We start from the raw sequence: 21427 nt of genomic DNA on the forward strand, positions 1-21427 counted from the left end.
CCAGGTGTAACTATTACATTGGACATAAATTGCAAAGATGGCTTATTAACGGGATGGGATGCTGATTACCTCTGTGTATTCACACATTAATGGCACATCTCATATGTCTCAGATAAGAATATCCCTTTAATGCAAAGGTAGACCATACAGATGTGTGCAGATGTTCTCTGTTTTAGAGGGATATGCAGGCGTTTATGCTCTGCTGATACCCTATGTAAATGCCCTATATACCTCAACCATGTATAATTAAAAAAGAAAACATTGAACTAGCTGTTGTTTCTGTATAAATGATCACATTGATAAGTATAAGTTATGAGAGTTAAGACTCTTTGCACTGTTACAATGTGCTGGGATGTATATCAGTTGTATAGAATTGAAGGGGTCAACATCCTCTCCAACCATCTGTTGAGAAGTCTGATTTCCTTTGTGACGTAGCGAGTGAACAGAACCCAAAGCCTATTACAACATTAGAAAAATATGTTTTGGCAACGGCGAATGAAAAAGTTCAGTGAGGAAAAGCTGAGAGAATAGGAGCAGATGGGACTGGCTGTACACCTCCTAGCCAGCCTGACAGACACTCATCAGCTGAACAATTTCACCAACTACATGAGTGAGCGGCACTGGGAAAGCCACAGCTGTCCTTCTAAGCTTACCCTGCCCTGTGTATGTAAGTATGACATGTATATATGTACAGCGTTTAGGAGGGGAGCTAGGGAACACCAGGAAGGATGTAATAACATAGAACAAGTACAGTACTATCTTGTGATTTCTGTATTAATGGTAAAGTCTCTAATTAGGTGTATTATAACTTTAAAGGGAAACTCAGATCAAGCCAAATTCTGCAGAATGTGCATGTGTGTCACAGCCTGATGTCTGTGCCAGCACTGTCAGGCTGAATCTGAGATACAGGAACCTACAACAACCTACTAGCGGGACTATCGGCGCACATACGCCAATGCTATCCCTTTATATGTATCAATGTCAGGACATAACACTTTCAATGCTGTCTCTCTTTGTTATTCTCTATCTGTCAACAGACAGATGCCAGAGGTTAGGGCTCTTGTCTGTGACACCCCATCTTTACCCCCATCTCCCCATCACATTTTGGTGATATTCTATTTATACCTTTTTCAGACAATCTATTTTTTAGGATTATTTATTGTGCACTTTTTTGAGATTGGTTTCATCATTTGTGGGGCGATTTCCTTGATATATTTAACTCTCTTTACCTTGTGTACCTAATTTAAATATAGTGGTATTGCCTTTGTACTTTACTCTGTTGGAGGTGAGAATCTTACATGTTTTGGGGGTGTCACTCTGGATGACATCATACATGGTGTCTCCTTGTTTGGGATATTTTAAATCTTTTTATCTTGGAGCCATTAACTGTTTGATTATGTACCTGTGAAATAAAGTACTTTTATTGATTGTATTGGGGTGTGCTATGTTGCATTTTTCAGCTATTAAACCTTTAGCCGAAGCTGGGAGGTATAGCTCTGCTCAGATCAGTCCTAGGTAACTAGATTATATACCTGATTCCCCAGTGGCATTAAAATATAACTTTTATTCCAATGATTAAAATATTCACCAGGTTACCATAGTGTAAGTGCTATCTTAAAATATCAAGGAGACAATCGTGGTTAAAAGTAGGTCCCTCTGTGGTCCGAGTGTGGCATTACTTCATACACTAGAAAAAAAAGGGAAAATTTAGCAGCACATCTATGACTGTTCACACTGCAGGTTGCACGCTGCTAGTGCCTTAAGTACAGACAAAAAAACTAAAAGTGCAGCAGCAACCTATAGGTGTAAGGGCTTACCGTATATACTCCTCCCAGCGTACACACAATAAACACCTGCTCTGCAGATATTAAAAAGTGAGGATCTTAGCAAACTATTTGATCAAACAGAGTGTACCATGTCACCAACGTTAAGGTGTCCTCAGAGACATGGACCCTACTCTAGCATTTTCACACTAGCAATGGCCTCTCCTGGGCTTTACTAAGCCTACAACAGGGCAGATAGGAGCCAAATGATCTCTTTTATAGCACCCTTGGGACATGGGTGGAGTGCAGGCCAACAGGAGGTAGCCACCCCCCTCACTTTTTTTCCTGTTGAATGTGGGGGGGGGGGGGGGGGGCTACCTCATGTTGGCCTGCACTCCACCCATGTCCCAAGGGTGCTATAAAAGAGATCATTTGGCTCCTATCTACGTTGGTGGCATGGTACACTCTGTTTGATCAAATAGTTTGCTAAGATCCTCACTTTTTGATATCTACAGAGCAGGTGTTTATCGTGTGTACGCTGGAAGGAGTATATACGGTAAGCCCTTGCACCTGTAGGTTGCTACTGCACTTTTTGCTTTTTTGTCATTACTTCATGCATATCACCTCGGCCATGAGTCAGTAACACAGAGGGTATGATATACCACAAAGTCCCTGATAAGGGACAGGTTGAGCGGTCGATTGTACCTAGGTGGGTGACCTCTTGTACAGAGTCCCGAGGCGGGACTCCGCTGCGGCCGCTAAATGGCTGAGCTGCCTAGAGACGTCACGTCTTGTGCGGCAGCTCACACCAGGAATCGGCCGCGGGATGGGTGTACAAGAATGGGAATAACTAGCTATTTGTTGGGGGTCTGACCACTGGAACCACCACCAGACATAAAGAAAGAGATGAATGGAGGGACAGCGTGCATATATGGCCACTACTCCATTTACAGTCTCTTTGACTTTCAAACCTTGCCTAGGTAAATGCTCGGCAATGTTCTGAAGACCCAAGGAGAATGAATGGAGCGGCGGTCGAGCACACATCCATTCACTTGGGGACAGTTAAAGGGATATTCCCATCTCAACTAATATATTTAATCTTGTAGTGCTGCTCAAATTATATATTTTTGAACGTATATTAATTTAGCAAACTTGCCTCATTCTCCTGATGTGCTCTTTTCTTTACCTACCTAAAAGCAGTGGTCTGGCTAGTGTATATAGAGATAGTTTACATATTTTAGTTTATATATATATATATATATATATTATACAGTGTGTATATATATATATATATATATATATATATACACTGGGAGAGATTTATTAAACCTGGTGTAAAGTGAAACTGGCTCAGTTGCCCCTAGCAACCAATCAGATTCAGATTCCACTTTTCATTCCTCACAGACTCTTTGGAAAATGAAAAGTGGAATCTGATTGGTTGCTAGGGGCAACTGAGCCAATTTCACTTTACACCAGGTTTGATAAATCTCCCCCTATATCTCTATATAACCCCCCCCCCCCCCCGACAACATACAAGTTCCTTACTGTCCGGAGGTCTGGACTAGTACATGCCACTCTGCCTTCTGGGAGGTCCTTCTGCTTTTTCGGGGGCCGTCCACCGCTGTGCCTGCAAGACGCTGCTCAGCTCTCCGTCCGCCTCCTCTTTTTTCCCCGTCTGTATGCCCTGCCCCCATATGGCCTGCTGGGAGATACAGAGAGGACCTTCCAGTGCTGCTGACCCCTGTGCGTGTAAGCCACCGCTCTGCTCCCTGTCTGCCTCCACCGCCGCAGCCTCCTCTCTGCTCCCCATCCAGGACCTTCGGCACCAGATCTCCCAACAGGCAGTAAGGAACTTGTTGCAGGGGGGAAATGATAGAATATAATTTCATTCCATCATTTCCCTGAAAGGGGTCAGCGATTTGATCAAATCCCTGGCTTTCTTCAGGGAAATGATGGAACGGCTTGGCCATTTCATCATTTCCCGGGATTTGATCGATTCCCTGGATTCCATCATTTCACTGCAACATATACACCAGCCAGACCACTGCTTTTAGAGTAGAGTGGTGGTTGGTAACCTAGGCAACAAGCAGTAAAGAATGAAAAAGAAAGAGCAGTATATCAGAAGGAGGCACGTGTGCTAAATGAATGTATTTGCAAAATTCTTTAACTTGACAAGTCCTATAAGATTAACTACAATATGTTAGTTGAGATAAGAATACCCCTATAGACTCTCTTCTCATGACCAATGGGAGACCCCGACTAAAGAGCTTACTATCCCCTATTGTTTACAGAGGGGCAGTTAACTGGCATTGTTAAGGTGTCCAGGGCCGGCCTTTGGGGTGTGCGACCTGTGCGCTTGCACAGGGCGCATCACTCCCGTCTAGCTGGGGGGGCGCTGAGGCAGAGAAACAGCTGTGCAGCTGTCTTTCTGCCCCAGCCTCCCCTCCCCACGGGCGCCGCGTACTGTGTCCTATCAATCTTGTGACTGCTTGCGGTCACAAGATTGATAGGACAGTACGCCCCCGGCTGATGCGCGCTCCCTGGGAATTCCCCAGCAGAGCACGCATCAGTGACCTCTGCGTCAGCCGTCGGCCTTGTACTTCCGACACAGGGAGGAAGTACCGGCCCCAGCGTGCGCTGAAGTCACTGGTGTGTGCGGTGCCGGTGACTTGCCCAGAGAGCGCGCACTGGCCGGGATGAGACGAAAGCCGCGGCGGGGGAACGAGGAATAGGTGAGTTGTGTGTGTGTGTGTGTGTGTGTGCAATCTATAGGGGGAGACAACAAGGGGGCAATCTATAAGGGGGTACACAACAAGGGGGCAATCTATAGGGAGGCATCTATAAGGGAAGAGACAACAAGGGGGCAATCTATAGGGGAGGCATCTATAAGGGGGAGACAACAAGGGGGCAATATATAGGGGGGAATTTATAAGGGGGTAGACAACAAGGGGGCAATGTATAGGGGGTAGACAACAAGGGGGGAGATAACAAGGGGGAAATCTATTGGGGAGGCATCTGTAAGGGGGTAGACAACATAAGGGGGCAATCAATAGGGGAGGCATCTATAAGGTGTGAGACAACAAGGGGGCAATCTATAAGGGGGTACACAACAAGGGGGCAATCTATAGGGAGGCATCTATAAGGGAAGAGACAACAAGGGGGCAATCTATAGGGGAGGCATCTATAAGGGGGAGACAACAAGGGGGCAATATATAGGGGGGAATTTATAAGGGGGTAGACAACAAGGGGGCAATCTATAGGGGGGGATCTATAAGGGGGAGACAACAAGGGGGAAATCTATTGGAGAGGCATCTGTAAGGGGGTAGACAAAATAAGGGGGCAATCAATAGGGGAGGCATCTATAAGGGAAGAGACAACAAGGGGGCAATCTATAGTGGTGCATCTATAAGGGGGGAGACAACAACGGGGCAATCTAAAGGGGGAGACAACAAGGGTGCAATCAATAGGGGAGGTATCTATAAGGGGGGAGACAACATTGGGGGCCAATCTGTAAGGGGGCAATCTATAAGGGGAGACAACATAAGGGGGGCAATCTATAAGAGGGGACAACATAAGGGGGCAAGCTATAAGGGGGGACAACATAAGGGGGCTCTCTATAAGGGGGACAACAAGGGGGGCGATCTATAAGAAGATACAACATAAGGGGGCCATCTGTAAGGGGGATGGACAACACAGGGGGACCATCTATAAGGGGATGAACAACACGGGGGCCATTTATAAGGGGATGAACAACACGGGGGCCATTTATAAGGGGATGAACAACACTGGGGCCATTTATAAGGGGTACAACACAGAGGGGCCATCTGTAGGAGGGGCAGAGGGGACAACATGGGGAAATCTGTAAGAGGGGCAGAGAGGACAACACAGGGGGGCCATCTGTAAGAGGGGCAGAGAGGACAACACAGGGGGGCCATCTGTAAGAGGGGCAGAGGGGACAACATGGGGGGGCATCTGTAAGGGAGACTACAAAGAGGGGGCCATTTATAAGGTAGGGCTACAGAGAGGGGGGCCATATACCATAGGGGGACTACACAGAGGGTGGTTCTTAAGGAGATCCACATAGGGCCATATATAGGGAAGTCTAAACAAGGGGCCATCTATGAGGAGGCTACACAGGGGGGCATATACTATAAGGGGGTCACATAGAGTCAGCCTACCCACTAAATAAGGGTGTAAAGGGGCCAATACAGATGTGCAGTTAGTATAGAGATGAGGATGATGCCAGAGTGAGGAGACTAATATGTCTGTCTGGCAGATTCTGTGGATTCGTGGCTCGGAGAAGTTCTCATATCGGCCCAGGGCAGATGGAGAAGAAGATGAAAAGGGAAGAACTCCGATCAGAGAAGACGTCCCCTGTGAGTGACTGGATATAACTTCACTGTAATGTATATGGTGTATAGAACCTGTGTAGGGCTGGCTCTACCTCTATAGTGATCTGTGTACAGAGGATTTTATTCAGTAGCGGCGGTGGTTTTAGTCAGTATGTGGTGGTGTTGTTCAGTATCAGTGGTGGTGTTAAGTCAGTATGTAGTGGTGTTTTTCAGTAGCAGCAGTGGAAGTAGTCAGTATGTGGTGGTGTTATTCAGTTTACAGTGGTATTAGTCAATATGCAGTGGTATTAGTCAGTATGCGGTGGTAATATTTGTTACTTGTAATCTGGTACTGTGTTTTATTGGATTTAGTATACTGATTTGGTCAGTAACAATATGATAGTGATGGTAGTGGTTGTGGTGTGGCGGTAATATTTGGGAGGGTCGGGTGATGGGTGCTGGATATTGTCTGGAGGAGTAGGAGCTTTATAACACCTTAAGGGGGTCTCAGCAGACCCCGTGGGGGGGGGCGCCGAAAAAAGTTTCGCACAGGGCGCCAATTACCTTAAGGCCGGCCCTGAAGGTGTCACTCTAATGGATGCACTTTCGTTACCACAATGGAGACAAGGCCTTGACTTATTGGGGGGGAAGGGGGGTACACAGAAAAAAATCCACAAGTCATAATGCAGATCAGATCCCTGAAAATAATTATTTAGGTATAAAATAAATCTTAGTTAAAGGACAAGTGCCATAAAAAACTTTTTCCCAGTAATTGAAGCACATTACAAAGTTATATAACTCTGTAATGTGCTTCAATCACCTATCTGCCTCCCTTCCCTGTCTTTTCCCCCCTGCACCCCCCACCAGGAAGTGCACTAAACTCACACAGACCTGATTACTGCCGTCACCAGGCAGCTCCTTCTTGTGAGGATGAGTCATCAGCAGGAGGGCTGCTCTAGGTCCTGTTACACCAGCCCCCCCTCCCCCTCCTTGTCAGGTGACTCTGCTTGCTCAGCTTATCTTCTCTAGTGACATGACTCCTTCACTGAGTCCAGGCAGCAGGAGAGAGGGTATGAGGGGAGGGGGGAGCTGCCTATGTGCCCGAGTCAGTCTGAGGGAAGATAAGCAAGTGAGATGTGACAAGTGATGGCTTGCAGTTGTTCTGCCAATGGGAGCTGAGCAAGCCTGTCACCTGACAAGGCAGGGGAGGGGGGAGGCTAGTGTAACAGGAGAAGGAGCTGAGAGAAGAGCTTGGTGACGACAGTAATCAGGTCTGTGTGAGTCAGGACACTTCCTGGTGGGGGGTGGAGGGGGGAAAAGACAGGGAAGGGAGGCAGATAGGTGATTGAAGCACGTTACAGAGTTATATAATTTTGTAATGTGCTTCAATTACTGGGAAAAAGTTTTTCATGGCACTTGTCCTTTAAGTCCCAGACATCCCCATAGATCAAGCTGCCTTTGTATTATGTGTCATATGTTTCTTCTTCCATACAACAGCCACTGGTGGCAGATCTGCTGAAGGGATGCTTGGTGGCCGCTTTCATTTCTCCAGAGATTTCCATTTGGCATCTATCAATGGAAAATGTCTTATTAAACCCAGACAGTTAAAGCCGCGGGTTTTAATAAGTGTCTGTTTTTATGACAGAAATAGATCCTCTCTGCTTGGATGCTGCTTCACTTATTCTTCACTTATTGTCTCCTTCTGGGGAAATAGAATATTGAGCTGCAGACTAATAGAATGTGTATAAAATGTGCTGCTAACTATACAGAGTTGCGGTAAATGTTGCATTTGCTTATCTAGTCTTGTGGCTGAATACCCTGGACAAGACAAAGTAGCTTCTTGGTACAACCCCTGACTACAACTTTACATAGGTGCAATATTAGATTTTACGCCAATGCACATACCAGTAGAACATATGATAATGGTCGTGGAAAAATTAAAGGGACTATGTATTGTCACAAAGAACACAGTACTGAACCTCCTATTAGGGTGGCTTTAATATGGGTCCTTTTCAGGTCTCTCCTGTTAATGAGTGCATCAATCTTTGGCTGAATTTTATGTCATATGAATTTATGATGTTGTGCGTCAATTTGTTTTCTTTTTGTGTGTTAGTAGGGTTGCGTTGTGGTAATGGTGCTATTTTCAAGGCATATCAATAAAAGATTAATAGGCTTTATTGGGATTTTCCAATCAAATAGATAGGCACATTTAGGGTCCTATTAGACAGCCGATCATAAACTGTAAGCGCCGATCTCTAGACCTCTTGGCGCTTGTTTACTGAGCAATTACACAGGCCAACTATCAGGCAGCAAGGGCTGCACAGACATTGTTAGCGATGTCCGTGCACCCCTCCCTTTAGTGTAAAATAATAAAGTAATACCTTACCATGTTCCCCAGTGTCTTCAGATCTTCTTTGGTCTCTGCAGCTCTGCCCTCTGTTCCGGTCTCTACACTGAGAGGCAAAGCTGCAGAGACCAGGGAAGGCCTCTGAGGACACTGGGGAAAAACTGAGGACACCCGAGAAAGTGGTAAGATAAGTCAATACTTTATTATTTTATAATACAATCAGCCTTCATCCGCACCTTGCTATTAAATGTAGCAGTGAGTCCCCGACGCCCGATGCTTTTAGGCTTGGACCTAAAGTAATGATCAGCTGATGATCGATCCATCAGCTGATCGTTCTCACTATGACACAGAGCACTTATCTGCCTGATTCGACCGATTATTGCTTTGTGTAATAGGGCCCTCAGAGAAAATCCCTTTCATAATGTAGGCTGGGTCCTACTCCTCTTATTCCCCACATACATATGAATTGGTCATGGAAGCCACAGCCGCTAGAGTTGCTTGTTTTCTATTCCGGTTCATAGTAGGGGGCCCAAGAAGAAGACCGCTTCTGTGTTGTCCATATGATCTATAAGATCAGGAGTCGTCTTTATGAAACAATCCATTTAAAGCATCTAAAATGAAAGAAATAAACTTTGCAAATAGTCTTGACTAATACTATCTTTTTGTGTCACCAGCTCCTATGCAGACCTTTGTTTCTCATTATTAGAGACTAGTGAATGTAAGTTAGCTAGAAGTAGGGCAGATGAGAGAGGGAATTTGACTGCAGGATAAGACTATACACAGTTTTATGTTTTATATTCTTAGATATTTCTAGAAGAATAGTTTTAAAGTTTTTTATGCGTAAATCTAAAGCTGCCTATGGCTACCTTATATAGAAAAGTAATAAACAAGCCCGTACCTACCATCCCCCGCTATTTCTTTCCTGCTGCTTCAGCTATGTGATCTATTGGTCCTGGCTGTGTTCTGTTCTGCTGGTTTCTGATGACGTCTCACTCCCTACTCAACCAATCACAGAGCTAAATGAGATGACACAGCATCATCGGAAGCCAGTAGAATGGGAGTACAACCACGATCAATATCAATTGGGGAGTAAGGAAGGTAAGTATAGGCTTCTTTATTGTCTTTCTGCATGGAGAAGCAGTAGGCACAGTTTTATATTTTCCTGGAAAACTCTAATACTTTAATAATCGCTATATGCTTCATTTTAAGTTTTAAGGTATTAGATCTACAAGTTATTGTAATGTTGTTTCTCAGTGACTGTTCTGCAAAAACCTATTTCCTGACATAGAATCCGTGCCAGAAGTGTTGCAAGTATGAACAAATATGAACTTCTCAATAGGTTCTCCCTGAGTACGCCCATACATCTTAGAAGGAGGACACGTCTGTGCTTCTGCTTTCAATTTACTCTCTTGAACTCAAAGAATGTATGTTTTCAGTTATGTCAGTCCATGACACTAAGAAAAGAATCCAAGCAAACTAGAGCTGAGATAAATGTCAGTCATGTTCTCTGCAAAATTACATGGAAAATAGGGGTAGATTCACTCCAGTCTTGTCATGTATCAAGAACTTACTATCTGTCGTGTGATGTTACAGGGCAAAACTAGATGTGTGTACCTGTCAGAAGAAGAAAAAAAGGGAAATTTCAAAAGTTTTGATCGCTGGGGGTCCCACTGATCAAGACAATGTTCTTCCCCACTGTCATTCATCTCTGTCCAACTGCATTATAAGTCTTTTGGGCTGCCTGGACAGAGATCATTATTTGGGTGGTCATAATCAATTACAACTGTTATTCTATACTGTGTGTGCTCTGCCGACCAATATTCCATTGACTTCAATGGAGCTACTCAACTGACGTGGTTGTGCCAGATCAACAGCATAGTGTTTAATAATTTATTATAATAAACTAGGATGAAGGGAGTCCTGTAGAGTTCAGTCTGTGATATACAGCCAGCTTACAGACCGTATATCACTTAGTAGGCCCCGCAGCTACAGGGAAAACCGCATCACAGGCTATAGACGGATACTATTCTGCAGCTACACACTTAGAGGGAGATTTATCAAACTGGTATAAAGTAGAATTGTCTTAGTTGCCCCTAGCAACCAATCAGGTTCCACTTTTCTTTGCTCACAGATTTTTTGGAAAATGAAAAGTGGAATCTGATTGGTTGCTAGGGGCAACTAAGACAATTCTACTTTATACCAGTTTGATAAATCTCCCTCTTAGCGGCCATTTACACAGAAAGATTATCCGTCAAAGATTTGAAGCCAAAGCCAGGAACAGACTATAAACAAAGATCAGGTCATAAAGGAAAGCCTGAGATTTCTCCTTTTTTCAAATCCATTCCTGGCTTTGGCTTAAAATTTTTGGCAGATAATCTTTCTGTGTAAATGGAGCCAGAAATGTGAGTCTATTAAAGCAAATGTACGAGCAGGTACATGGCTTTAAGATTTTTACATCAATAGACTGCCGCCAGTGCAGAGATGCCGCTGCCGCAGTCTATTATCGGTCACCGATCCAGCCTGAAGCATGGCCCGCCCACCCCCCCAGTGTGAAGAAACCCCTCCCCTCTGTGAGGGCTCCATTGTTTCATGCCGGGAATAGACCGGCGCCATGTGTGGGAACTGGAACTTGGTTGAAAAAAAGGGCAGCGGCACCGGCATTCCCACGCCGTCGCCAGTCTATTGATGTAAGAATCTTAAAAAGATCTACCTGATGGTACATTTGCTTTAAGTAGAGTTTCACCCTCATACCATAAAAATGAAAGGGTTCATATGTAAAAGTATCAGTAATATCAGACAGGGTCCAAACACCCCTCTAGATACATATAGGAGCCCAGGCAAGACACATGGGTTACACATTAAAGAAGAATGGGCCACAGAGCATTTATTATCACCTACAATGGGGAAAACAGAATGTCATGGTGTGGGGGGCTTGTGTCACTTAGAGAAATATCAACTGCACTTAAGACATATGATTTACAAATACTCTTAGACCATAAGGTTTATTAAGTAGATATTTACAGTTCCGGAGCTCCGTCCTTCAATCCTATTCTATACACAGGTCGGCACCATGATGTCCTTCCCTCTCTTGCATCTTCTCATGTAAACCTTGTTGATAAAGGTCTAAGGACCGAAACGTCCACTGTGATGATATACTAATAAACTGGATGAAGTGCTGAAAAAATGCAGAATTCCTGTAAAATGTAACTGTAAATATCTACTTAATAAGCCATATGTATTTGAAAATCCTATGTCTTGAGTGCAGTTGATATTTCTCCAATTAAAATACTGTGTTTTAACTTGCACCACCACTACAGGAGTGCGCAGCCATATTCCATACATAAAATAAGCAACTGGACAAAGGCAGCACTGGGCTTAGGCATCATTGTGCCCTGTGCAAAATGGCCTCCTAGTGATTCCCCCCCCCCCCCCCCCCCCCCCCCCCCCCCCCCCTTCCAAAAACTGTTTATTCCAAGCTTGCCTTGTTATATAGTGATCAATTCCCCATATACAGCAAGACAGACTTTCCTTTCAGTCTGCTGGGAAAGCTGAGTAATGAAACTGTTACCACAGACCTGTTACTGTATGGTAGATACACACAATATATCACTGAGGCATCCTGGTTGTTTTACATGATCAGTTTATTCTTCATCACAGCTCCACACAGGTTTCCCAGGTCTCCACACAGCTTTCCTAGGCCTCCATATCTGCTTAGGTTCCCAATATACATATTATAGAATAATAATAATAATTCAGCGTATATATACAGTGTATATAGTTCCACAAGACTTGGAATCCCATGTATGTCCCATTTTTCTAGACCATCTGTGAAAAATCCCTCCTGCCCAAATAGGCAATATTGACATTTAAGCAACTAGGAAAGCAGGATTACACATTAAAGCAGTAAAGCAGAGATATACAGTATATATATATATATATATATATATATATATATATATATATATATGTGCAGTGCTTTGTGTTTTGCATAGAGAAGGGAGGGGGCCTTAAATCTTTTTGCTATGGGGCCCCGTGAATCCTAGCTACGCCCCTGGTGGGGCAAATTAAAACTAGGCCTAGCAAGAATAACGGGCAAGTGCCATCCACACTAAAGGATAATGCAAACAATATACCTTGGATTAAGTTGTGTCCTGAGCGTCTGCATTGAGATTTGGAGATGCAGGGGAAGTAGTGGGGATAATGCGGAGGGGGAGTGACGGGAGGCAGTTTAATGATTGTCTATCTGATAGCTATTGTGCTGGTGTTATAGGGACCTCGCTAAAGTAGGGGTAGTAGGGATCCTTCCACCACAAGACACTGAGAAACATATAACATACACATAGGAGAGGTAAGAAAGCTATATTCCCCCACACTGCTCTACACTAGGGTCTACAAAGCCTTAGCGTTGCTCCAAATGATCACCTATTATTGGAATTCTTTATGATTCATATGGTTAGCTATGACAGAATGTTATTTTATAGTCTATATAGTAGATTTGTGAGAAGCATCAATCAGTGCGTTATAATGTATAAATGTCAGTATAATGCTGATACTACTAGAGAGAAATATGTGTTCTGTACATCAGCACGTTCTCCTGTCACTAGCCCAGCTGTGTTTAATATAGCAGGATTCCTGGGAACATGTTAGTAGTACACTATGCAGCAGGACGGCATCTGTCCGGCATCCACGGCCCTGACAGCCAAGAGTGTGGGGATTGGTTCACACATTACAGGTTTGCAATAGGCACATTTAGCGTGGCCTTTTTCTGTTCAATAAATTTTTATTGAAAATTTTTAAAATTTTCAAAGAAATCTAAGGCTGATTCCTGTTCAGATTCCTGCCAGGGACTTGCAAGAGGATTGCCAACAATGGTGATTTTCCCAAGCTCTTCTGCAGAGACTCTGTGGAAAATAAATGATATTAGTTTTTTTTTTTTTTTGTTTTGCTTTTTTTAAACATTTTTGGAAACAAGACATTTTTAATGCATATAAATAGGGTTGCAGACACCACATTCTGGCATTACGGCTGCTGTAGTGGTATGGGTATAGAAAAGCATTTGTCCAGTTCAGGCTCAAATCCATCTTTAGGCCATGTTCACACGCCCAGAATGGAGCCGCACACTCCATTGTGTGAACTGACAGGTCTGTGTGGTCTCTATTCAATGAATAGCGGACGCACAAAACTGGCATGTCAGTTTTTCGTGCGGCCAGTTGCAGTCCCAGCCGGAGCGTATGCTATGTGTATACGCTCCGGCCGGGATTCCATTCATGCACATACAACGTATTTTCTGCATAAATGATGGCCGTTGTTGCAAATTGCAACAACGGCCGTGATTTATGCTAAAGATATGTTGTGTGAACATGGCCTAAGGGTGTGTTCACACGTCCAGGATTCACAGCAGATTTGATGCTGTGTTCACCTATTTAGATCAAATCCGCTACGATACTCTACAATTGAAGTTACCTTTAATGTAATACCCTCAGGTGTGGACATTCTCACTGTTTGCTTTATGTACACTATTTTCACTATTATGTAACTTTTTACAAAAGACAACCTGTCTTTTGAGGGGTTGACTTTATCTTCAATGTATTTAAATCTGTATATGAAGAAATCTAATATGGTCATTTTGATTTCTTTTATATGCTGATTTAAATACAAAGCATAAGGAGAACCCCTTAAAACACAGGTTGTCTATGACGGAGCTTGTATTTCCAATAAAATAACAGTTCTGGAACATCTATTGCACATATAACTAATATCCCTTTTTTATCATCATAACACAGGATCCAAAATGCTCTCTCTGATGCTCCTAGTTTGGACCGTTCAATGCTCGGCAGACAACCTTGTCAGCAGCACTGTTCGTGGAGAGTCTTACTACATAAAAGGCACCTCTCAGCATTCCTGCAGCTTACCAGGTCCCCCAGGGCCACCTGGAGTACCAGGACATCCAGGATCTACTGGCACGATTGGAAGAATGGGGTTTCCAGGAAAAGATGGGAAGGACGGAAAAGACGGGGAAAAGGGAGAAAAAGGCGATGACGGTACTTATTGCTTGCTTGAGTGTTTTAAAAGTTATTGGGGCACATTTATCATCTGCGCAGCTTTTTTGTGCTTGCCCATTTTTTCCATGCTTCGCAAAAACCCTGACCTTGCTCAAAAATGATCATCACACCCACAGGCCTTGATGAATCTTGCACATTTTTTGTGTGGTTGTGTAATTTTTATGGCTAACAAAGCTGCGCACTTTTTCATGTGCAAAAACAAATAAAAAAAAAAACCGCACATGATAAACCTGGCTAATAAAGTAGCTAACATGACACCACTGCGTCTCCCTCCAAGAGAAAAAAAAACCTGTGTAAACGGCTCAGAAATAGCCCAAGCGCTTTGATAAATGTTGCTCAAAATTTTACACTGTTCGCGAAAACACCAAATGAGCCAAAATAGTGGTGCAAAGACAGTGATAAATGTTCCCCTATAGTGCTTGAGCGCTGCTGCCACTCAGGTGCCACTTGCTGAGTCCACTGCAATGACCTCACGTATAGTTTGCAATGCTGCAGCCAGTTACTAGCCTTAGTGGTCTCTGCTAGTACTGTATGTATGGCATGTTTGCTGAGCCCAGTGCTGGGCAACAATATGATATGAACAACACATGACATCATTGTAGCAGGTCTGGCAGGGAACACCACAGTGGCATCAGATTAAGGAATAAAATTTTCTTTTTACACTAAATGGGAAACGCTATTAGGGAGGACTTTGCCTCCAGAATGCTGGACTGCTATATGGGACAGGGCTGCCACCTCCTCCATATGTACTACCTACAAAGAATCCCATTATAAGGTCCTGATGTTCTGGTACCGCACACCAGAGGTGCTTCATAAGTTCAATGCCTCGATATCCCCACTATGTTGGAGATGTGCTAGAGTATTAGGCTCCCAGTTCCATATATTCTGGGAATGCGAGCTTGTCCGACCCTTCTGGAGGGAGGTGTGTGAGATATCCTCCGCTATCCTCAGTGTTAGAGTCCCTAGGGACCCCGGCCTTTGCCTCCTCAACCTTTTCCCTAAAACTATCCGGAAAAAACAAGCCAAATTGCTATTGGTCCTCCTAACTGCGGCCAAGTCCCTAATCGCCAAATGCTGGAAGCAATCGACCCCACCTTCCATTCCGCATTTCAAAGCTAGAGTCAGGGAGTTACGCTCTCTCGAGCGCCTTACGGCATCTCTGAATAACAGGTTGGAGGCCTTTGACTCTATTTGGGCTCCTTGGGATTTGTATTCCTCTCCGTCAGCACCTGCCTCCGGTACATCCTAGATTCCTATCCTTTGTCGTCTGTCCCCGTCTTCGTCTTTCCCTGTCCTTGTCTCCCCCTTTCCCTCCCCCCCCCTACATTTCCTGCCCCCTTCTCGTCCTAAGTCTGTGTTTTGTTCTGTGTTGTTTCGTTACTAGCCCAGTATGGTCTATGGACCCTACCCAAACAGACATTGTTTTTTCCAAACCCCGACCGGGATCTGGTAGCTGTTTTTTATTGCAATTTGTTATTCTGGATCTCCTGTCTACTCCGGTTTAGGGGTTAAGTTGCATCTCTGACATTTGTGTTATGCATTATAACAATGTTCTGCTGCCTTCATATGTACCTTACCCAGTTTGTTCAATTTTGTGTCCTTCTTTTTTGGAAAATTAATAAAAATTACAATTGTTAAAAAAACAAAAAATTTTCTTTTTACTTTATTTTTTTATAAAAATTCCGAGGGAAAAAAATATGGCGTCACTTATACTGTTTTCCAGAAAAACACTACGTGTCACAGCATTTTTCCAGGCATTTTTACCTTTTTTATCCAAACAAACACTGCAACCAAATGTTACCTAAATGTCAGTAGAATGCTCACAATGCTTGCCTTTTGTTATCTAGTTAGGGGGCATCTCCCTTTATGTCACGCTGGCATCCTGTCAAAAAAGTATAAGGACATATACCGTAGTGTACTGGCATATTCCCCCCCGAGTTCTGATGTTGTCACCATTCGGGAGAAAATACCTGACTCGATTACCTTATCAGCCAATCAATGACTGCAGCGGTGTCCCACCCCAGTAACTGACTGGATGAGTAGGCAGTCAATCAACTGGGTCATGACATTCTAACCGAAGGAGATCCCAGAGCCTGTGCTGCAGAGGTACAAGGAGAGGTAAGTAGTGATTGTTTATTATGTTTCAAACTGGCCCCTACTGGCTGACAAATTTTAAAAATCTACGTACTTCTCCTTTAATGGTAAACTAATAATAATAAATTTTATTTATAAAGCACCAGAATATTCCGCAGCATTTTACAATTCTGGGGGTACAACCATAGCCCAAATCAGACATTACAGAGATACCTATGTAATCATCAAGTGAAACATGTAATAGCTTACAGACTAGGAAGTAGGGATGCACGATGCACCGAAATATCGATACTACTATCGATATTCCGGGCAGAAAAACGGTTCGATACCAGGATTTCCTGGTATCGATACGTTATGTTAATTTGCATAATAGCGCAGTTTAACATAAAGTATAGAGCAGAGAACACGGCCGGCGGCTATCTGAGTGCCGGCCGTGTTCTCTGTATGCCTCTCCCTGCTCCCACCTGTCACTTCCTCCGCGCTCTCTCTCCCTACGTTCCCGGCAGCGCCAATTTCAAATAGTAACTATGTAACTGTGTTGATGCCGCTGTCACACTGACAGCGGCATTAACCCCTCCTGAGCCGCTCCGTATGCAGCAGGGGTCGGCTACTGTGTGTAGCAGACCCCCACTGCCGGTGTCTGTCTGATAATAGGATTCGGCTCAGCCAGACTCTGTTATCAGGGAGATGATTTATGTGGCATGTGGCACGGAGGAGAGCGGGAGGTCCGGGAGAGGAGGACAGAGAAGGCTGGAGGTGAGGAAGCTGAAGACGGAGAGCGGGGGTCAGGAAGAGGAGGACAGAGAGGGCTGGAGGTGAGGAGGCTGAAGAGGGAGAGCCGGCGGTCTGGGAGTGAGGAGAAGGGAGAGGAGGTGAGGAGGCTGAAGAGGGAGAGCGGGGTCGGGGAGAAGAGGACGGAGGAGAAGGCTGGAGGTGAGGAGGAGATGCGGCCACTCCATCTGGCTGCACTGTGAGGTGGGGGCCACAGGACTGTGAGGAGGAGCGGCCGGGGCCCTCAGATAACTCCCAAGCAGACATCAGTGGGGGATGACCAGGAGGTCGTCCGTGCTCTGACGAGGGAGGGGGGCTGTAACCTGCAGATTACCCTGCCGCCCAAATCCTGGTCACCATGCCCTGAAAGAAGAAAAAGTGCAACTACAACCCTCATCATCCCAATAGCTGAAGTGTGTGTGTGTTACATGACTACAGCCCCTACCATCCCCCTGGTAGCTGAACTGTGTGTTACATGACTACAGCCCCCAGCATCCTCCTGGTAGCTGAAGTGTGTTACATGACTACAGCCCCCACCATCTTCCTGGTAGCTGAAGTGTGTGCTACATGACTACAGCCCCCACCATCCTCCTGGTAGCTGAAGTGTGTGTGTGTGTGTGTGTTACATGACTACAGCCCCCACCATCCTCCTGGTAGCTGAAGTGTGTTACATGACTACAGCCCCCACCATCCTCCTGGTAGCTGAAGTGTGTGTGTGTGTGTGTGTGTTACATGACTACAGCCCCCACCATCCCCCTGGTAGCTGAAGTGTGTGTTACATGACTACACCCCCCACCATCCCCCTGGTAGCTGAAGTGTGTGTTACATGACTACACCCCCCACCATCCCCCTGGTAGCTGAAGTGTGTGTTACATGACTACACCCCCCACCATCCCCCTGGTAGCTGAAGTGTGTGTGTGTGTGTGTTACATGACTACAGCCCCCACCATCCTCCTGGTAGCTGAAGTGTGTGTGTGTGTTACATGACTACAGCCCCCACCATCCTCCTGGTAGCTGAAGTGTGTTACATGACTACAGCCCCCACCATCCTCCTGGTAGCTGAAGTGTGTGCTACATGACTACAGCCCCCACCATCCTCCTGGTAGCTGAAGTGTGTGTGTGTGTGTGTGTGTTACATGACTACAGCCCCCACCATCCCCCTGGTAGCTGAAGTGTGTGTTACATGACTACACCCCCCACCATCCCCCTGGTAGCTGAAGTGTGTGTTACATGACTACACCCCCCACCATCCCCCTGGTAGCTGAAGTGTGTGTGTGTGTGTGTTACATGACTACAGCCCCCACCATCCTCCTGGTAGCTGAAGTGTGTGTGTGTGTGTGTGTTACATGACTACAGCCCCCACCATCCCCCTGGTAGCTGAAGTGTGTGTGTGTGTTACATGACTACAGCCCCCACCATCCTCCTGGTAGCTGAAGTGTGTGTGTGTGTGTGTTACATGACTACAGCCCCCATCATCCCCCCTGATAGCTGTTGTGTCTGTGTGTTACATGACTACAGCCCCCATCATCCCCAGCTAGCTAGTATTACATGTCTTCAATTTCTATTTTTGTGGGTTTTTTTATGTAATTTATTTAGTATCGAATTGGTATCGAGCATTGAAAAAAAAAGTTGGTATTGGTATCGAACTCAAAATTCTGGTATTGTGACATCACTACTAGGAAGCGGGGGCTGGAGACAAAAGGTCCTGCAATCTTTATACATAAGATGCAGGTATAGGTAGGTGAACCAGTCACCAGCTTTAGTGCTTGGAGTGGGGGGTGGGGGAAGATGACCAACTTAGGGAACCTGATAATGCTCCCCCTCCCTGGCACTTTGGCATAAAAAGCCCCCTGCCCAGAATACTCCCTTACCGGGGTTGCCCCGGTACATCACGTATATATGTTGGCATCCCTCAGGCTTTGTTGATGTATATTCTGTACATAAAGAAAATTCAAGGTGCAGTGTTTTTCCTCCATGGATCGCCACTGTTTTTTAGCTAAAAATTCTAGTACCTTTTGAATGACATGATCAATAGATGACATGATTTGTCATGAGAAAAACACAAAGCAGATTCTAAAATAGAAATGATAGTAATAAACAACAAACAATGTTACATTCCTTCTAGGTACACCTGGTAGAGTTGGCAACCCAGGAAAACCAGGTGGCAAGGGCAAGCAAGGTGCCATAGGAAGAGCTGGCCCCAGAGGACCCAAAGGTATCCGCGGTGATCCAGGAAAAGTCGGGGAAGAAGGAGCAAAGGGTCCAAAAGGAAAACAAGGGGATATAGGACTGCCTGGGCCATGCAGTTGTGGATCCAAAAAAGCAAAGTCAGCATTTTCTGTAGCAGTTACAAAGAGTTACCCAAAGGAACGTCTGCCTATTAAATTTGACAAAATCCTTATGAATGAAGGAGGACATTATAATGCATCAAGTGGGAAATACATATGCAGCATACCTGGTATTTATTTCTTTACGTATGACATCACTTTGGCCAACAAACACTTAGCCATTGGTCTGGTCCACAATGGGCAATACAAAATAAAGACATTTGATGCAAACACTGGGAACCATGACATTGCCTCGGGCTCCACCATACTTCCACTAAAAGCTGGAGATGAAGTGTGGTTACAGATATTTTACGCGGAACAGAATGGACTTTTCTACGACCCATACTGGACCGATAGTTTATTTACAGGTTTCCTCATTTACCCCGATCAAGAGTATATGGATGAAATAAAGGAAAAGATCAAGGTCCCAAAAGCAAAAGGCGTAAGCTGAGAATTAGTGGGGAAAAAATGGTGGCACTAAACTACAATTATGATCAAGCACTTCTTAAACTGAGAACTGGATAATTTTGTAGCATTTGACTTTTTTTTTATATTTTTTCCAGTGTGAAAATGTAATATATACAACTGGATATGCCGAAAATCACTATTGTGACTGTATAAAAATTTCCCAATCCCTATGATGGTTATTTACCATGGATGTTTGGCTTCTCCTTGGAGAATAGGGAATAAACCCAATGGTAGGGCTTGTGTCTGTAATGGTCTCAATAAGTGCCCATAACATAGAGCCAATAAAATAATGGAAATGTAATAATAAAAATCTACCCATTACACTTGTGCCTACAACCATTTGTTTTTTTTTTTTTAGCCATACACAGGAGTTTTAGTACATTATTTTAGGAGCAGCCATCTTATCTGAGCTGCTTGTAACAGCATTTAAAAATATACTTTAGGCATAATGCACATAGGCACAATAACATGGAGGGGACCCTATTCACTTGCATGGGACAGTTCTGTAGGCATGCTCTGTGACCTGTGTATAGGTCATTCCACCTATAGTAATTGATGTGATTCTGTCTTATCTATATACAGGTTTCAACTTTTGCTGTAAACTCAAACTGTTAACAGCCCTATACATGAAGGGGGAAATAATGGCAACAACTGTTTCAGCCATGCAATGTGCATGACCAAGAAAATATACTTAAAGAGAACCTATCACCTAAAGCTCACTGTCCCTATTATCAAAGGTCATCTCTCCCTAAGTCTATTTATGAAGATACAGACTGCCTTTGCAGTCTGTATCTTACACTTTACATAGTCCTCTTCTTTGGTGCAGTAATGCAGTCTGCTGCCATCTTGATGACGTTGTGCTGGAATGCACTGCTGGAATGCAAGTGACGTCATCAAGATGGCAGTGGCCGTCCTTACTGCACCGGAATAAAGGATTGCAGTCTGTATCTTTATGAAGTCTATTTATGAAGATATAGACTACATTTGCAGTCTGTACCTTATACTTTACCTAATCCTTCTTGATGCCGGTTCCAAGTCATCAAGATGGCGGCAGCCGGCATTACTGCCCCGCAACAAAGGAGTAGGTAAAGTATAAGATACAGACTGCAAATGCAGTCTGTATCTTCATAAATAGACTTCATAAAGATACAGACTGCCTTTGCCTAATCCTTTCCACCGATACAGTAAGGCCATCTTGCTGGAACGCAAGTGACATAATCAAGATGGCGGCGCCCGGCCTTGCTTCTCCGAACAAGAGGATTAG

At 44.5% G+C, this 21427-nt stretch overlaps 1 protein-coding gene across 1 annotated transcript; it reads left to right on the forward strand.

Moving 5' to 3' along the window:
- The first annotated feature begins 417 nt into the window (after nucleotides 1-417).
- Nucleotides 418-20227, forward strand: C1QTNF2 (C1q and TNF related 2). The gene is made up of 3 exons (XM_069954110.1): nucleotides 418-667; nucleotides 14225-14482; nucleotides 19494-20227. The coding sequence occupies exons 2-3, from the start codon at nucleotides 14233-14235 to the stop codon at nucleotides 20144-20146; spliced, it is 903 nt and encodes a 300-aa protein (XP_069810211.1). The 5' UTR covers nucleotides 418-667; nucleotides 14225-14232; the 3' UTR covers nucleotides 20147-20227.
- The last annotated feature ends 1200 nt before the right edge of the window (nucleotides 20228-21427 follow it).

Source organism: Dendropsophus ebraccatus, chromosome 1 (genome assembly GCF_027789765.1).
Source record: "Dendropsophus ebraccatus isolate aDenEbr1 chromosome 1, aDenEbr1.pat, whole genome shotgun sequence".
Classification (NCBI taxonomy): Eukaryota; Metazoa; Chordata; class Amphibia; order Anura; family Hylidae; genus Dendropsophus; species Dendropsophus ebraccatus.

Bases quoted from the DNA above. Each gene is read 5' to 3' on its own strand.
- C1QTNF2 (XM_069954110.1), top strand. From the start codon at position 14,233: ATGCTCTCTCTGATGCTCCTAGTTTGGACCGTTCAATGCTCGGCAGAC. The intron at 14,483-19,493 runs GTACTTATTGCT...CATTCCTTCTAG, and splicing joins GGGAGAAAAAGGCGATGACG to GTACACCTGGTAGAGTTGGC.